The sequence below is a fragment of the Schistocerca serialis genome, chromosome 10 (genome assembly GCF_023864345.2).
Source record: "Schistocerca serialis cubense isolate TAMUIC-IGC-003099 chromosome 10, iqSchSeri2.2, whole genome shotgun sequence".
In the NCBI taxonomy this organism is placed as follows: domain Eukaryota; kingdom Metazoa; phylum Arthropoda; class Insecta; order Orthoptera; family Acrididae; genus Schistocerca; species Schistocerca serialis.
The window spans coordinates 188,716,928-188,733,822 of NC_064647.1; the positions used below are offsets into that span (position 1 = coordinate 188,716,928).

Sequence of the window (16,895 nt, forward strand, 5' to 3'; positions counted from 1 at the left end):
TTCGTCCCTCCATTCACGCCTGTCGCGACACCACTGGAGGCGGGCTGCACGATGTTGGGGCGTGAGCGGAAGACGGCCTAACGGTGTGCGGGACCGTAGCCCAGCTTCATGGAGACGGTTGCGAATGGTCCTCGCCGATACCCCAGGAGCAACAGTGTCCCTAATTTGCTGGGAAGTGGCGGTGCGGTCCCCTACGGCACTGCGTAGGATCCTACGGTCTTGGCGTGCATCCGTGCGTCGCTGCGGTCCGGTCCCAGGTCGACGGGCACGTGCACCTTCCGCCGACCACTGGCGACAACATCGATGTACTGTGGAGACCTCACGCCCCACGTGTTGAGCAATTCGGCGGTACGTCCACCCGGCCTCCCGCATGCCCACTATACGCCCTCGCTCAAAGTCCGTCAACTGCACATACGGTTCACGTCCACGCTGTCGCGGCATGCTACCAGTGTTAAAGACTGCGATGGAGCTCCGTATGCCACGGCAAACTGGCTGACACTGACGGCGGCGGTGCACAAATGCTGCGCAGCTAGCGCCATTCGACGGCCAACACCGCGGTTCCTGGAGTGTCCGCTGTGCCGTGCGTGTGATCATTGCTCGTACAGCCCTCTCGCAGTGTCCGGAGCAAGTATGGTGGGTCTGACACACCTGTATCAATGTGTTCTTTTTTCCATTTCCAGGAGTGTATATTGTATTTTATGTTAACCGGGGGCCTAGAAACGACGGAAAGACTCCATCCCCGCTGCAGCCGCAATGGTCCACAACCCGACGACGACTACAGCAGTCCACTTCACCCCTCCGCCGCCCCACACCGAAACACTCTTTCAGGGTTATTCTGCGGTTCAGCCCCTGGTGGACCAGCCCAGGTTGGGTTGTTTGGGGGAAGAGACCAAACAGCGAGGTCGTCAGTCTCATCGGATTATGGCAGAACAGGGAAGCAAGTCGGCTGTGTCCTTTCACAGGAACCATACCGGCATTTGCCTGGAGCGATTTAGGTAAATCACAGAAAAACTAAATCAGGATGGCCGGACGCGGCATTGAACCGTCGTCCTCCCGAATGCGAGTCCAGTGTGCTAACCACTGCGCCATCTCGCTCAGTGGACCATCCCCCCCACCCCCCCTCTCCCCAGGGGTTTTCACACCAGACGAGTGTAACCACTACGTTTGCGTGGTGGTGTACGCGTACCTGGAGAAATTTTTAGCGCAGCAATCGTAACATAATGTAGCTGAGACGGAATAAGGGGAACCAGCCCGCATTCACCGAGGCAGATGGAAAACCGCTTAAAAACCATCCACAGACTGGCCGGCTCACCGGACCTCGACACAAGTCCGCCGGGCGGATTGGTGCCGGGGAAACAGGCGCTCCTTCCCAATCCGGAAAGCCATGCGTTAGATTGCACAGCTAGCCGGGCGAGTTAGACTATAAGTAACAAAATTTCTTAACCCACAATCGGTGTTGTGACTTCTCTCTATCGTAAATGTTGTTGTGGGGCCCAAAAGAATACCGCTCCGTCTTAGCCGTGGAAAGTGCTTTATTTTACTTTCATCACAGATACTTACTAAGAAATTTTATAACTGTATATTTTACACTACAAAATACCAGTTTAATACATAAATCTTAAAATAAATCACAAACCCTGTATAACAGTGAAGCGAAATGAAATGAAACTTTAAAAAATCGAACTAGCTTCTTGTATTAGAAATAACATTATACAGTAATAGATCGCTGTAAGATGAACATCTAGGACGCGAAAAATTAGCAGCATTATAATTAGCTACATATACACTGATGCGCCAAAGTAACTGGTGTAGGCATGGGTTTAAAATACCGAGATATTTAAACAGCCAGAATACGGAGCTGCAATCGGCAACGCACATGTATGACAAGTGTCTGGCGCAGTTGTTAGTTCGTTTACTACTGCTACAGCGGCATGTTATCAATATTTGAGTTTGAACTTGAGTTTTATAGTCGGCGCAAGAGCGATGGGACACAGCATCTCCGCGGTAGCGATGAAGTGGGGATTTTTCCGTACGATCATTTCACAAGCGTACCGTGATTATCAGGAAACCTGGAAAACATCTCCGACATTGCTGCGCTCGGAAAAAGATCCTGCGAGAACTGGATCAACGACGACTTAAGAGAACCGTTCAGCCTGACAGAAGTGCAACCCTTCCGCAAATTGCTGCGGATTTCAGTGCTGGGCCATCAGCAAGTGTCAGCGTGTGAATCATTCAATGAAACACCATCGATATGTGTTTTCGGAGACGAAGGCCCACTCATGTACCTTTGTTGTCTACACGACACAAAGCTTTACGCCTCGCCTGGGTCCGTCAACGCCGACATCGGACTCTTCATGACTGGAAACTTGTTGCATGGTCGGACGAAACTCGTTTCAAATTGTATCGAGCGGATGGACGTGTACGGGTATGGAGGCAACCTCATGACTCCATGGCGCCTGCATGTCAGCAGGGGACTGTTCAAGCTGGTGGAGGCTTTGTAATGGTGTTGGACGTGTGCTATTGGTATGACATGGGACCCCTGATACGTCCATATACGACTCTGACAACACACACGTAACTATCCTGTCAGATAACCTGCATCGCTGGACGGTGTGGCCAAGCGGTTCTAAGCGCTTCAGTCTGGAATCGCGCGACCGTTACGGTCGCAGGTTAGAATCCAGCCTCGGGCATGGATGTTTGTGATGTCCTTAGGTTAGTTAGGTTTAAGTAGTTCTAAGTTCTACGGGACTGATGACCTCAGATTTTAAGTCCCATAGTGCTCAGAGCCATTTGAACCATTTGTTTTAACCTGCATCCGTTTAGGTCGATTGTGCATTCCGACGGACTAGGGCAATTCCAGCAGGACAATGCGACACCCCACACTTCCAGAATTTCTACAGAGTGTCTCCAGGAACACTCTTCTGAGTTTAAGCACTTCCGCTGGCCACCAAACTCCCCAGACATGAACATTATTGAGCATGTCTGGGATGCCTTGCAACGTGCTGTTCAGAAGAGATCTCTATCCCCTCGTGCTCTTGCGGATTTTTGGAGAGCCCTGCAGTATTCATGGTGTCAGTTCCCTCCAGCACTACTTCAGATGTTAGTCAAGACCATGTCACGTCGTGTTGCGGCATTTCTGCGTGCTCGCGGGGGCCATACACGATATTAGGCGGGAGTACCATTTTCTTTGGCTCTTGAGTGTATAACAGCACAATTTAGCAGTTAGCTGAAGCCGTAGAAAAGGAATAGGTGGAATAGTACAAGGCAATGGCATTTGTGGCTGGCGCACTGTACACATAGGTACACCCCCTTGAATGTTAATACGGTTGAAGAGTTTTAAATGACATTGCAGGGGTTACTCCGTGTAAGGGGCTGTGAGTCTCTTCTCCCAGAAAAAAAACCAGTGGCCTCCGAGGTGGTGAAAGAGGTTGACGTCCGTCGGACGCTTTACACTAGCGTTTCACCGACTGTGTAACTGATTTAAAGCTTAATAATAATAATAACAGTAAATATAGTAAATTTTGGAAAATCAGAATTCCATTGATACTTGCACACGTGTTAAACACTCCAATGCAGTGCGGCGTGGCGAGAGGGTTCACGGTGACGTCACAGCTCATAGCCTGCCTTCGCCGTGTATTCTAGTATCCGCGATACAAGCTGTACAGTGAAGGACTGTGGTTTTGGCGACAGCGAGGGCGGGCAGCCCAGACGCCCCAGCCGGTGTGACGTCACCGCACCGCGCGGCCCGGGGTGGCGGAGGCCTGACCCACGCAGCACACCCTGCCCCGGCGGTAGCGCGCCGCTGATCCGACACACGGCGCTCCGCAAGTTCCGCCTGTATGGGCTAACGATAAGCTCCTATCAGAGCTGGCTGCCGTTTGAAGTCTGTGACGTTGCCCGATCGCCTGGGGCTGCCAGCTATGCACCAGGTACTTCGGGTCGCATCCCGAGTGCTTATATCTGCTTATGTGGTCGCACTGGGCGTCATGAGGTTTCCGACAACTGCCGAGTTCTCATTCCAACCCTCTTTCCTCGGATATCGCGTGTCAGTCCTCGTTGACGAAAACGAGTCGTCGCACTGTAATTTATGCGTCTTACTACAAGAATTTAGGCACCGTTGTTAATTTGTTCGCTTGTTCAGGATATTCAAATGTTATAAGATGTTTTACAACATTATCCACGTGACTGAATAAAGACAAGACTTTTGGAACACAAGAAAAGCGGATGTGCTCGTGTTTAAAACTGTCTACTGAAAAGTGGATACCAGGTGCCTTATTCTACCTTACTCAGCGCCATTAAAAATTTTCTCAAAAGTTCTGACACTTCTACATAAGTGGGTAGAGGATCTAATGTTAAAATATGAACGATTTCCTGCGGTTATTTATTATTTATATTTAACGTGCGTATTTTAAACGTAGAAGTGGGGTATATTTGAACCTCTGTATCTCGGAAATGGGTAAAGATCATGAAGGATTCTAAATTGATTCTAAATGGGGTTCTTAGAAATATATCGCAAAAAATTCCACCATCTGATGTCCATAGCCGTTTAGGAATTCGAGGATCGGTTTTTGTACGAAAAAATGATACAAAAGCCATTTCTGGGGTTTTGTCTACCGCCGCGAACTGATGGTGCATCTATAAGCCTCTCAAGGCCCACCGTAGACCACATACAGTGCAAAAGCCACTAACTGATATGCTCCATTTGCCTAAGCGGGTGCATATTTTGACCCTATGTTGTAGGACAGTCACACTAAGATGATCAAAAATGGCTCTGAGCACTATGGGACTTAACTGCTGAGGTCATCAGTCCCCTATAACTTAGAACTACTTAAACCTAACTAACCTAAGGACACGACACACATCCATGCCCGAGGCAGGATTCGAACCTGCGACCGTGGCGGCCGGAGGTAAGAGATCCAGAAGAATCCTGTTTTGGTGCGCGGCGTTTTGTAACATGTTAAGTAGCGCACGCTGTCGCACGCGTATCGATATTTAAAAGCAAACACTGTTACCAAAAGTCTCGAAATGTTCTTGGCCAGTTTATTTCACACATGTAGACGACGGTCTAAGGCCGATATTACACTCATATTTCTTTGACAAAGAAATAATATCAAATATTCGTCAAAATTTCTTTCACGAAGATCTTTGACGTGGCGCTTTAAAGGGGTGTTATACTGTCGTCATATTTTTCATCAAATTTCAACATGACGGGCAACAACTTATTATGCGGCGCAGTTGCTAGTACCACAATTGCACTGTGTGCGTATTTGGAAGAAAAGCGGCGGGAAAAAAGGAAACATTCTTGGATGAAGCCATAGGTATTACGTCGAGATAATAAAAGCATTCAGCAAAATTTGTTACAGTGGAGGACGTCAAGTCTTACATATAAATTACTTACGAATGGATGAGAGCGTATTTCAGGATTTCCTCAGTAAAGTGAGTTCTCATATTACAGGATAGAATACCCTCTCGAGAAATGCTATGTGCAGAAGACAGGCAAACTGTGACACTAGGATTTTTTGATGCCGGAGAGAGCTACTCTAGTTTAGAACACAGCACACGAATATCACATTGCACATTAACCAAATTAATTCCAGAAACGTGTAAAGTGATTTATAAAGCACTGAGGAGGAACTGTGTGAAGGCAAATAAATGTTTCCTACACTATATTGGCGATATGAACTATTTTCATTTCTGAGTAATTTAATTAATGGAATTAGTGTTCCAACAACCACAAAATTAATAAAAACTACGAAACAGATGAAGCGCTTTTCAACTTGCATCCAGAGTTCAAAAATAGACAAACGAGAATGGAAAGTCAAGAAAGAATTTTTTATTTTAGAGTGTGACCACATCGTCTATTCCCGCTTGCTGAAACGTTGCCTGGATCCTTGGAGTTGTAGAAGTGCACGACTATAACAGTGATTGTGGGCACGAAGTCGCCTGTAGCATATTCTACCTGCCCATCAACACACAAGTAATAGCATGCTATGTGCCCTTACTCACCCCCCCCCCCCCCCCCCCACCCTCCCTAGTCCAAGTTTATTAAAAAAAAAAGAGAGAGAGAGAGAGAGCCGACGAAGGAAAACACCAGCTTTTTTGAAGCCATGTTTACAAACACACTACAGAGACGCCAAATAGCTATAGCGACGCCAGCGCTCCAGGTGGTTACATTTCACATAGCAGAGAACAGAAGCTGAACGACTTTTATCATCAAATATAGGGCGAGGCTCTAGATTTGATCATATTTATTTGACGGCAGGCGAGATTTACAAAGTTCTTTATTACACTATGAAATTTCTTTGATATAAATGTTTTCCGTATCAACTTTGACAAAGAAATATGATAGTGTAATAAGGATTAAAAAGCTACGGATGGACATACGGAAACAATTTCAATTATTTATTGTACAAGAACTAAACATTGTACAGATGTCATATATATTGCATTTTGAAGAGAAACTCTGAAAGATTTTCTTTACAATCATTCGACATGCGAATCATCAGTGACCCGGCAGACATCAATACGGTAATCGAATTCTTGCCATACACGTCCCAGCATGGCATCGTCGACTGTGGCAGTCGCTTCCCGGCCCAAGCAACCCGCCGTAACGAATTTGTTGTGCCAGTGGTAAATGGCCTTCCTTGCTGGTGGCTTCTTACCGTACGTGGTTCTAAACATCCGTTGAACGGCTGTAGCACACTTGTTTTTGTCTCGAACTCCAACACACAGAAATCTCGCTCCGCAACTGAACTCGCCATGTTTGCGACTGACGCTGACTATCGACGATTTACCAATCTACGCTGTCGCGGTATGCATGAAAAAAAAAACATCCAGGGTTTCTCTTCAAAATGACATATGTATGATATCTGTACAATGTTTGGTTCTTGTGCAATAAATAATTGAAAATGATCCTGGATTTCATGTACACACTGTATACAGGGTGTTACAAAAAGGTACAGGCAAACTTTCAGGAAACATTCCTCACACACAAAGAAACAAAATATGTTATGTGGACATGTGTCCGGAAACGCCTACTTTCCATGTTAGAGCTCATTTTATTACTTCAAATCACATTAATCATGGAATGGAAACACACAGCAACAGAACGTACCAGCGTGACTTCAAACACTTTGTTACAGGATATGTTCAAAATGTCCTCCGTTAGCTAGGATACATGCATCCACCCTCCGTCACATGGAATCCCTGATGCGCTGATGCAGCCCTGGAGAATGGCGTATTGTATCACAGCCGTCCACAATACGAACACGAAGAGTCTACATTTGGTACTGGGGTTGCGTAGGCAAGAGCTTTCAAATGTCCCCATAAATGAAAGTCAAGAGGGTTGAGGTCAGGAGAGCGTGGAGGCCATGGAATTGGTCCGCCTCTACCAATCCATCGGTCTCCGAATCTATTGTTGAGAAGCGTACGAACACTTCGACTGAAATGTGCAGGAGCTCTATCGTGCATGAACCACATGTTGTGTCGTACTTGTAAAGGCACATGTTGTAGCAGCACAGGTAGAGTATCCCGTATGAAATCGTGATAACGTGCTCCATTGAGCGTAGGTGGAAGAACATGGGGCTCAATCAAAACATCACCAACAATGCCTGCCCAAACGTTCACAGAAAATCTGTGTTGATGACGTGATTGCAGAATTGCGTGCGGATTGTCGTCAGCCCACACATGTTGATTGTGAAAATTTACAATTTGATCACGTTGGAATGAAGCCTCATCCGTAAAGAGAACATTTGCACTGAAATGAGGATTGACACATTGTTGGATGAACCATTCGCAGAAGTGTACCGATGGAGGCCAATCAGTTGCTGATAGTGCCTGCAAACTCTGTACATGGTGCGGAAACAACTGGTTCTCCCGTAGCACTCTCCATACAGTGACGTGGTCAACGTTACCTTGTACAGCAGCAACGTCTCTGGCGCTGACATTAGGGTTATCGTCAACTGCACGAAGAATTTCCTCATCCATTGCAGGTGTCCTCGTCGTTCTAGGTCTTCCCCAGTCGCGAGTCATGGGCTGGAATTTTCCGTGCTCCCTAAGACGCCGATCAATTGCTTCGAACGTCTTCCTGTCGGGACACCTTCGTTCTGGAAATCTGTCTCGATACAAACGTACCGGTCCACGGCTATTGTCCCGTGATAATCCATGCATCAAATGGGCATCTGCCAACTCCGCATTTGTAAACATTGCACTGACTGCAAAATCACGTTCGTGATGAACACTAACCTGCTGATGCTACGTACTGATGTGCTTGATGCTAGTACTGTAGAGAAATGAGTCGCATGTCAACACAAGCACCGAAGTCAACATTACATTCCTTCAATTGGGGCAACTGGCGGTGAATCGAGCTAGTACAGTACATACTGACGAAACTAAAATGAGCTCTAACATGGAAATTAAGCGTTTCCGGACACATGTCCACATAACATATTTTCTTTATTTGTGTGTGAGGAATGTTTCCTGAAAGTTTGGCCGTACCTTTTTGTAACACCCTGTATAGAAAGGGTAAACGTTGCTAGCAAAGATCTCGACAAATCCTTCGCCGATTTAATTCAGAATTTAACACAACACATTAATAAACGACAGCACGGACATGACTTAAATATTTTGTAAGTATACATGGTATAAAATACATACATATCCGTACTTCCATGTTAATATTGGCCGGCCGCGGTGGCCGAGCGGTTTTAGGCGCTTCAGTCCTGAACCGCGCGACTGCTGCGGTCGCAGGTTCGAATCCTGCCTCGGGCATGGATGTGTGTGATATTCTTAGATTAGTTAGGTTTACGTAGTTCTAGGGGACTGATGACCTCAGATGTTAAAGTCCCATAGTGCTCAGAGCCATTTGAACCATGCTAATACTATAAATGCTGAAGTAACCCTTCTGTTACATTTCCACGACTAACCGCTGAACAGATTTAGATTAAATTTGGTATGGACAAACTTGAGCACTGAGGCAGAACACAGGCTACTTCAGGAAGTCTGTAGTACAAGATAATTATTCATTTAAAGAATACAACTGGAATTAGGGGAAAATAATTACTCTTTGCAAAAGCAATTTAGTGCAATCTTTGACTTTTGAACTTTATAATATTTGTGAAAATGCTTTTATTGGGTAACATGCTCCAGATAATACGCTTCAAGATAATACAACACTTATACAGTCCTCAACGTGTATAACCCACACATCTGTAGTAACATAGTTAAACGCGAAAGTAAGAAAACCACATCGACCCCCAAGTGGATGAATTGGGGAATGAAACTTATTTCTGACATCAGTGAACATAAAGCATGTCGAAAAGTTATTAAATCTGTTTCATGACGTACACGTTGCACAGCTCCTTCAATAGCAAGATGCACAACAGACAAGTGCTCCCACCCATGGCCTCCTGCACTCACCACTCACCACTCGGCAGTGACGCCGCGGTGTTCTGCGTTGGGGCAGCTAAGGGAGGGGGGGATGGCGGGGGGTGCATCACTAGCTATGCTTGGAGGATGCTAAGTTCACCGGACTTGGATACGATGTGACGTCATTATGACGTATACACGCTACATCGAAAACGATAGAAACCGTATATCGACTATTCGACTTTTGTGAACTTTCGAGAGGTTGTGACAGGGTAGCGCTGTGCTCTGCGCCATTCGTTTGTGAACAGTAGACTCTAAAGCTGAACTGAGTATATGATGACCTAACACATTGGTTCTCCGAGTAAGAGACCTTTACTGTTGCCATCTTCTGCAAGCTGCATCCAGCAAAAGTAACGAGACTTCTGCATAGTTTAAGGTATCCGCTCATGTTGTGATGCAATTCGTATTTTGCATAATCTTGTCTTAGCAAATTATACTGCTGACATAAACCACACTGACATGGCCAGGTACATGCTAAAACTATTGTGGTTGTATACATGACATAAACAGTACATCTGGTTTATCATACCACCGTGGAATGCTTTGATACTGCATTCAATTATTTCATACGTCAATCAGTACTACACACTAACCTTTGGTTAAGATTACATTGAGAAATCCACTTCCCCTCGTATTTCATCTCCGGTCGACGATTTTTCTTCAACAATGCCTCATATTTTTCTTTTTAAGTTCGAAATTCAATCATTCTACACACCAGTCATTACTGGACGCTAAGGTACCTGTCTCTCCGGTCCGAGTGTAAAATTACTTGGAATTATGGTTGATAAAAGACTATCTTGGGATGGACATATAAATTATTTAGGTAACATACGTGTACGAGTTCTCTTTCAGCTATATAAATTAAGGAAAAAAGTCAGCAAGAGTATGCTGCTACAATCTAATATGTACTGACAAGACCAATTGTATGAAACCATACTAAAATCTTGATAGTAAATAAATATTATTTTCGGCGTAAGCATTCAATACAACAATCACACAATCTAATCTGGTCGGGACATAAGAAGACTTCACTTTTTTACGAAACGTGTTGTCCGTGGTGTTTTCAAGGCCACGTTCAGGAATATTTCTACTAATATCCAGCTCTTTTATTTTGGCGAAATACATATACGCTGCCACACTGAGCTGTTTTCAGAACGCTAGCAGACGACAGTTTAGTATCTCGAACGTTCGTAAAAGTCGATAGGTGTGTTAATCGAATAAAGCGTATATACGTCATAATGACGTCACATCATATCCAGGTTGGGTGAACTTAGCATCCTCCGCTATGCTTAGCCCAACAGGCAGGCAGCACGTGTTCATCTTCGCTACTGTGAAACACACAAACACATCCCTTCTACTGGACAAGTGCTTATAGTTCTTAACATATATGCTGTAGAGCCCATGTTGACTGGACGTTTTCAAAATACAGAAAGCAGAGAACTTGCAATAGAAGTGATTTGTTTGCCAGTACCGAAGATGAAAAAGCGCTCAAAGCTTTTCAGGAGTGCCCAAGTTGCATGCAAATGAAAGACTTGCACCGGGCAGAAGATCATCTTTCCTGGAGAATTCTCAGCCGATCATGTCATTAGACTCTTTATTTTATTGAATGTTTTCAAGGAAACGAACAAATGTGTTGCAAACAAATGTAAGTACAAAAACAGCAAAAACTACATACGGGTCTACAGTGTAATCTTGATTTATTGTAGGTGCGGATGATGGAGCAGCAGCTGGCACAGGCGGACTGGGCGCCCGGAGAAGCTGAGGAGCATGCACAGGCCGGCAGCGGACGCAAGGACACTGCCATCACCAAGCTGGAGACCCAGGTCGAGGAGCAGGTGCGTCCAACTGCCTCTAGTCTACTCTGTACTGCTAGCTGCGAGGTCACGGCTGTCACCAAGATGTGGAGGAACAGATCAAGGAACAGGTGTTTCCAAGTGTTCTAGTCTAGTCTATACTGCTAGCTGCAGGAAATTGGCCATCACCAAGATGCGGACCCTGGTCAACGAGCAGGTGTGTCCAAGTATTGCTGTCTAGTCTATACTGCTAGCTGCAGGGCCATAGCCATCACGTAGATGTGTATCAAGGTCGAGGAGCAGGTACGTCCACCTACCTCTAGTCTACTCTATACTGTTAGCTGTGAGGCCATGGCTGTCACCAAGATGTGGAGGAACAAGTCAAGGAACAGGTGTATCCAAGTGCTCTAGTCTAGTGTATACTTGGAAGGAGAGACAGCATTGGTCGTATTTTTTTGTTTTTTTGTTTTATTAAACGCAAAATCGATTTTCGGTCACTAAGTGACCATCTTCAGTGCTGTAATATATAATTTAAATTGGTAGGCACTGGTGTCAACAAGCTTACAGCGATCTCACAAACTGAGGCCTGCTAGCAGCAGGGACGTGGCCGTCACCAAGATGTGGACCCTGATCCAAGTATTGTTGTCTAGTCTACACTGCTAGCTGCACGGCCATAGCCCTCATGTAGATGTGTATCAAGGTCGAGGAGCAGGTGCGTCCAACTGCCTCTAGTCTACTGCCAGCTGCATGGCCAAGGCTGTCACCAAGATGTGAAGGAAAAGATCAAGGAACAATCGTATCCAATATACTATACTGCTAACTGCAGGGCTGCGGCCATCTCCAGGAAGCAGATCCAGGTCGAGGAGCAGGTGTGCCCAAGTACTCTAGTCTATTGTATACTGCCAGCTGCAGGGACATGGCCATCACCAAGATGTGGACTCTGGTTGAGGAGCAGGTGCTTCCGAGTATTGTTGTCTAGTCTGCTGCAGAGCCATAGCCATCACATAGATGTGGATCCAGGTCGAGGACCAGGTGTGTCCAAATTAGTCTACTTATACTGCTAGCTGTTGGGCCACAACCATCAACCAGATGCAGCATTTCAGCCCAACTACTCTAGTAGTGGACACAGCTGCAGGACGATGGCTATCACCAAGATGTGCCATCACTAAACTGAACACCCAGATTGAGGAGAACGTATGTGTAACTAGTAGTCTACACAGCTGGTCACAAGAACACAGTCATCAATAATGTTAAGACTCATGTTGAAGATGAGTTGCATCTAACTACTTTATTAGTCTACACAACTGGACCCAAGAACACCACCATCACTGAGCTTGAGACACAGGTTGAGGAGCAGGCGCCTCCATCTACTCTAGTACTGTACACAGCTAGTTACAAGGGCACCACCATCACCAAGCTGGAGACCCAGGTTGAGGAGAAGGTGAGTGCAACTACTCGACTAGACTTTAGAGCTGTCCACAAGGGCACAGTCATCACTAAGCTTGAGACACAGGTTGAGGAACAGGTGCCTCCATCTATTATAGTATTGTACACAGATAATGACAAAGATACCACCATCAACATGCTTGAGACCCAGGTCGAGGAGCAGGTGCATACAACCACCTCTAGTCTACTCTGTACTGCTAGCTACAAGGCCAAGGCTGTCACCAAGATGTGGAGGAAAAGGTCAAGGAACAATTGTATACAAGTACTATACTGCTAGCTGCAGGGCCACAGCCATCTCCAAGATGCCGATCCAGATTGAGGGGCACGTGTGTCAAAGTACTCTAGTCTAGTGTATACTACTAGCTGCGGGGACGTGGCCATCACCAAGATGTGGACCCTGGTCGAGGAGCAGGTGCGTCAAAGTATTGTTGTCTAGTCTGTGGCAGGGCCATAGCCATCACAAAGATGTGGATCAAGGTCGTGCAGCAGGTGTGTCAAAGTATTATTGTCTAGTCTATACTGCTAGCTGCAGAGCTGTAGCCTTCACATAGATGTGGATCCAGGTCGAGCAGTAGGTGTGTCCAAATACTCTAGTATATACTGCTAGCTGTGGAGCCACAACCAGCACCAAGGTGCAGCATTTCAGCCCAATTACTCTAGTAGACTACACAGCTGGTCACTATTCTAGTCCAGTCTATACTGCTAGCTGCAGGACCATGCCTACCACCAGGATGTGTCATTACTAAACTGAAGACCCAGATTGAGCAGAAGGTATGTGTAACTATTCTAGTAGTCTATACAGCTGGTCACAAGAACACAGTCATCACCAAGGTTAAGACTTGTTGAAGATGAGTTGCATCCAACTACTTTATTAGTCTGCACAGCTGGCCCCACACCACCATCACCGAGCTTGAGACACAGGTTGAGGAGCAGGTGCCTCCATCTGCTCTAGCACTGTACACAGCTAATGACAATGACACCACCAAGCTCGAGACCCAGGTTGAGGAGAAGGTGTCTGGAACTACTCTACTAGACTACAGAGTTGTCCACAAGAGCACAGTCATCACCTAGCTTGAGACCCAGGAGTTGAGGATCAGGTGCCGCCAACTACTGTGATAGTGTACACATCAGACCAGAAGAACGTGCCTTCACCAAACTTGTGACCCAGGCTGAAGAGCAGCTGCTTCCAAGTGCTCTTGTAGTCTACACAGTTGGTCACAAGGACACTGCCATCACCAAACTTTGAGACCCAGATCAAGGAGCATGTCTGTGCAAGTACTTTAGCAGTCTACACTGCTGGCCACAATGGCATCACTATCACCAAGTTGGAACTGCGACGCAGCTCAGTGGTAATCACACTGCGCTCACACTCAAAACCAGAATGAGTCAAATCCCCATCTGGCTTTCCTGATTTAGGTTTCCTATATTTTTCGTAAAGCACTCCAGGTAAATGCTATGATAGTTCCTTTGTAAGGTCACGGCCGGTTTTCTTCCCCTCGTGCTCTATTCCGAGCCCATGCTCCATCTCTAATGACCTAGATGTCGACGGGACGTTATCCCTAATCTCACTTCCTTCCTCCCTTCTGAGAAATTTGGAAATTTGTGGTAAATTCCTATGGGACCTAACTGCTGAGGTCATCGGTCCATAACCTGGGTCTCCAGCTTGGTGATGGTGGTGTCATTAGCTGTGTACAGTTCTAGAGTAGATGGAGGCACCTGCTCCTAAACTTGTGTCTCAAGCTCGGTGATGGTGGTGTTCTTGGGGCCATCTGTGCAGACTAATAAAGTAGTTGGATGCATCTCATCTTCAACAAGAGTCTTAACCTAGGTGATGACTCAAATAACTCTTCCGTAACCATTGTACGGAAAGGTGTGCAGCTTTCGGCAGACTTCACTTTCAATGGGATTCCAGCATAACTAAAAAAAAAATGAGTGACAGCCCCCAAGTATTAGAACGTAAGTTGAAAGATATTCTTGAGCCACACACCTTCTATTCTATACAGGAGTTCTTCACAGTATTTCTACATCTACATCTACATTTATAGTCCGCAAGCCACCAAACGGTGTGTGGCGGAGGGCACTTTACGTGCCACTGTCATTACCTCCCTTTCCTGTTCCACTCGCGTATGGTTCGCGGGAACAACGACTGCCGGAAAGTCACCGTGCGCGCTCGAATCTCTCCAATTTTACATTCGTGATGTCCTCGGGAGGTATAAGTAGGGGGAAGCAATACATTCGATACCTCATCCAGAAACGCACCCTCTCGAAACCTGGACAGCAAGCTACACCGCGATACAGAGCGCCTCTCTTGCAGAGTCTGCCACTCGAGTTTGCTAAACATCTCCGTAACGCTATCACAACTACCAAATAACCCTGTGACGAAACGCGCCGCTCTTCTTTGGATCTTCTCTATCTCCTCTGTCAACCCCAGCTGGTACGGATCCCACACTGATGAGCAATACTCAAGTATAGGCCGAACGAGTGTTTTGTAAGCCACGTCCTTTGTTGATGGACTACATTTTCTAAGGACTCTCCCAATGAATCTCAACCTGGCACCCGCCTTACCAACAATTAATTTTATATGATCATTGCACATCAAATCGTTCCGTATGCATACTCCCAGATATTTTACAGAAGTAACTGCTACCAGTGTTTGTTCCGCTATCATATAATCATACAATAAAGGATCCTTCTTTCTATGTATTCGCAATACATTACATTTGTATATGTTAAGGGTCAGTTGCCACTCCCTGCACCAAGTGCCTATCCGCTGATATCTTCCTGCATTTCGCTGCAATTTTCTAATGCTGCCACTTCTCTGTATACTACAGCATCATCCGCGAAAAGCCGCATGGAACTTCCGACACTATCTACGAGGTCATTTATGCGAACCTATCTCACGCGCAGGCGGACTGTGAGGTGTGACGTCACCATGAACCTCTCGCCACGCCGCACTGCATGGGAGCTTATAGGCACACGGCGCACACGTGTTTAACTCGTAAGCAGATATGAATGTAATCGAGATTTTTCATGTCTTAGCGTATTACGAGGGTTGTCCGTAAAATAAGGTTCCCATGGCGCTACATTCGTGAAAAGCGCAATTACGTTAGATCCCGCGATTCTGTAGTGTACCTCGATTCCCCCACTCCAAATTCTCTGCCTGGGGAGCTCACTTTTGGCTTGGCAGCCGTACGTGGTAGATCTCCCCCTCGCATCGCCCGCCAGGTGTGAGCTGCGATCGGTGATCTGTTTCCTGTCTGCAAAAAACATTGTTGTTGTTGTGGTCTTCAGTCCTGAGACTGGTTTGATGCAGCTCTCCATGCTACTCTATCCTGTGCAAGCTTCTTCATCTCCCAGTACCTACTGCAACCTACATCCTTCTGAATCTGCTTAGTGTAATCATCTCTTGGTCTCCCTCTACGACTTTTACCCTCCACGCTGCCCTCCAATGCCAAATTTGTGATCATTTGATGCCTCAAAACGTGTCCTACCAACCGATCCCTTCTTCTAGTCAAGTTGTGCCACAAACTTCTCTTCTCCCCAATCCTATTCAATACCTCCTCATTAGTTACGTGATCTACCCACCTTATCTTCAGCATTCTTCTGTAGCACCACATTTCGAAAGCTTCTATTCTCTTCTTGTCCAAACTGGTTATCGTCCATGTTTCACTTCCATACATGGCTACACTCCATACAAATACTTTCAGAAACGACTTCCTGACACTTAAATCTATACTCGATGTTAACAAATTTCTCTTCTTCAGAAACGATTTCCTTGCCATTGCCAGTCTACATTTTATATCCTCTCTACATCGACCATCATCAGTTATTTTACTCCCTAAATAGCAAAACTCCTTTACTACTTTAAGTGTCTCATTTCCTAATCTAATCCCCTCAGCATCACCCGATTTAATTTGACTACATTCCATTATCCTCGTTTTGCTTTTGTTGATGTTCATCTTATATCCTCCTTTCAAGACACTGTCCATTGCGTTCAACTTCTCTTCCAAGCCCTTTGCTGTCTCTGACAGAATTACAATGTCATCGGCGAACCTCAAAGTTTTTACTTCTTCTCCATGAATTACACCTACTCCGAATTTTTCTTTTGTTTCCTTTACTGCTTGCTCAATATACAGATTGAATAACATCGGGGAGAGGCTACAACCCTGTCTCACTCCTTTCCCAACCACTGCTTCCCTTTCATGCCCCTCGATTCTAATAACTGCCATC

At 45.9% G+C, this 16,895-nt stretch overlaps 1 protein-coding gene across 1 annotated transcript in view; it reads left to right on the forward strand.

The window, feature by feature from the left end:
* LOC126424665 (uncharacterized protein CG43867) overlaps positions 1 to 16,895 on the forward strand; it is a 448,798-nt gene that overhangs the window by 190,289 nt on the left and 241,614 nt on the right. Inside the window, exon 3 of the mRNA XM_050087395.1 lies at positions 11,133 to 11,261. Coding sequence (XP_049943352.1) covers positions 11,133 to 11,261 — 129 coding nt within the window. The remainder of the gene's footprint in view (positions 1 to 11,132; positions 11,262 to 16,895) is intronic.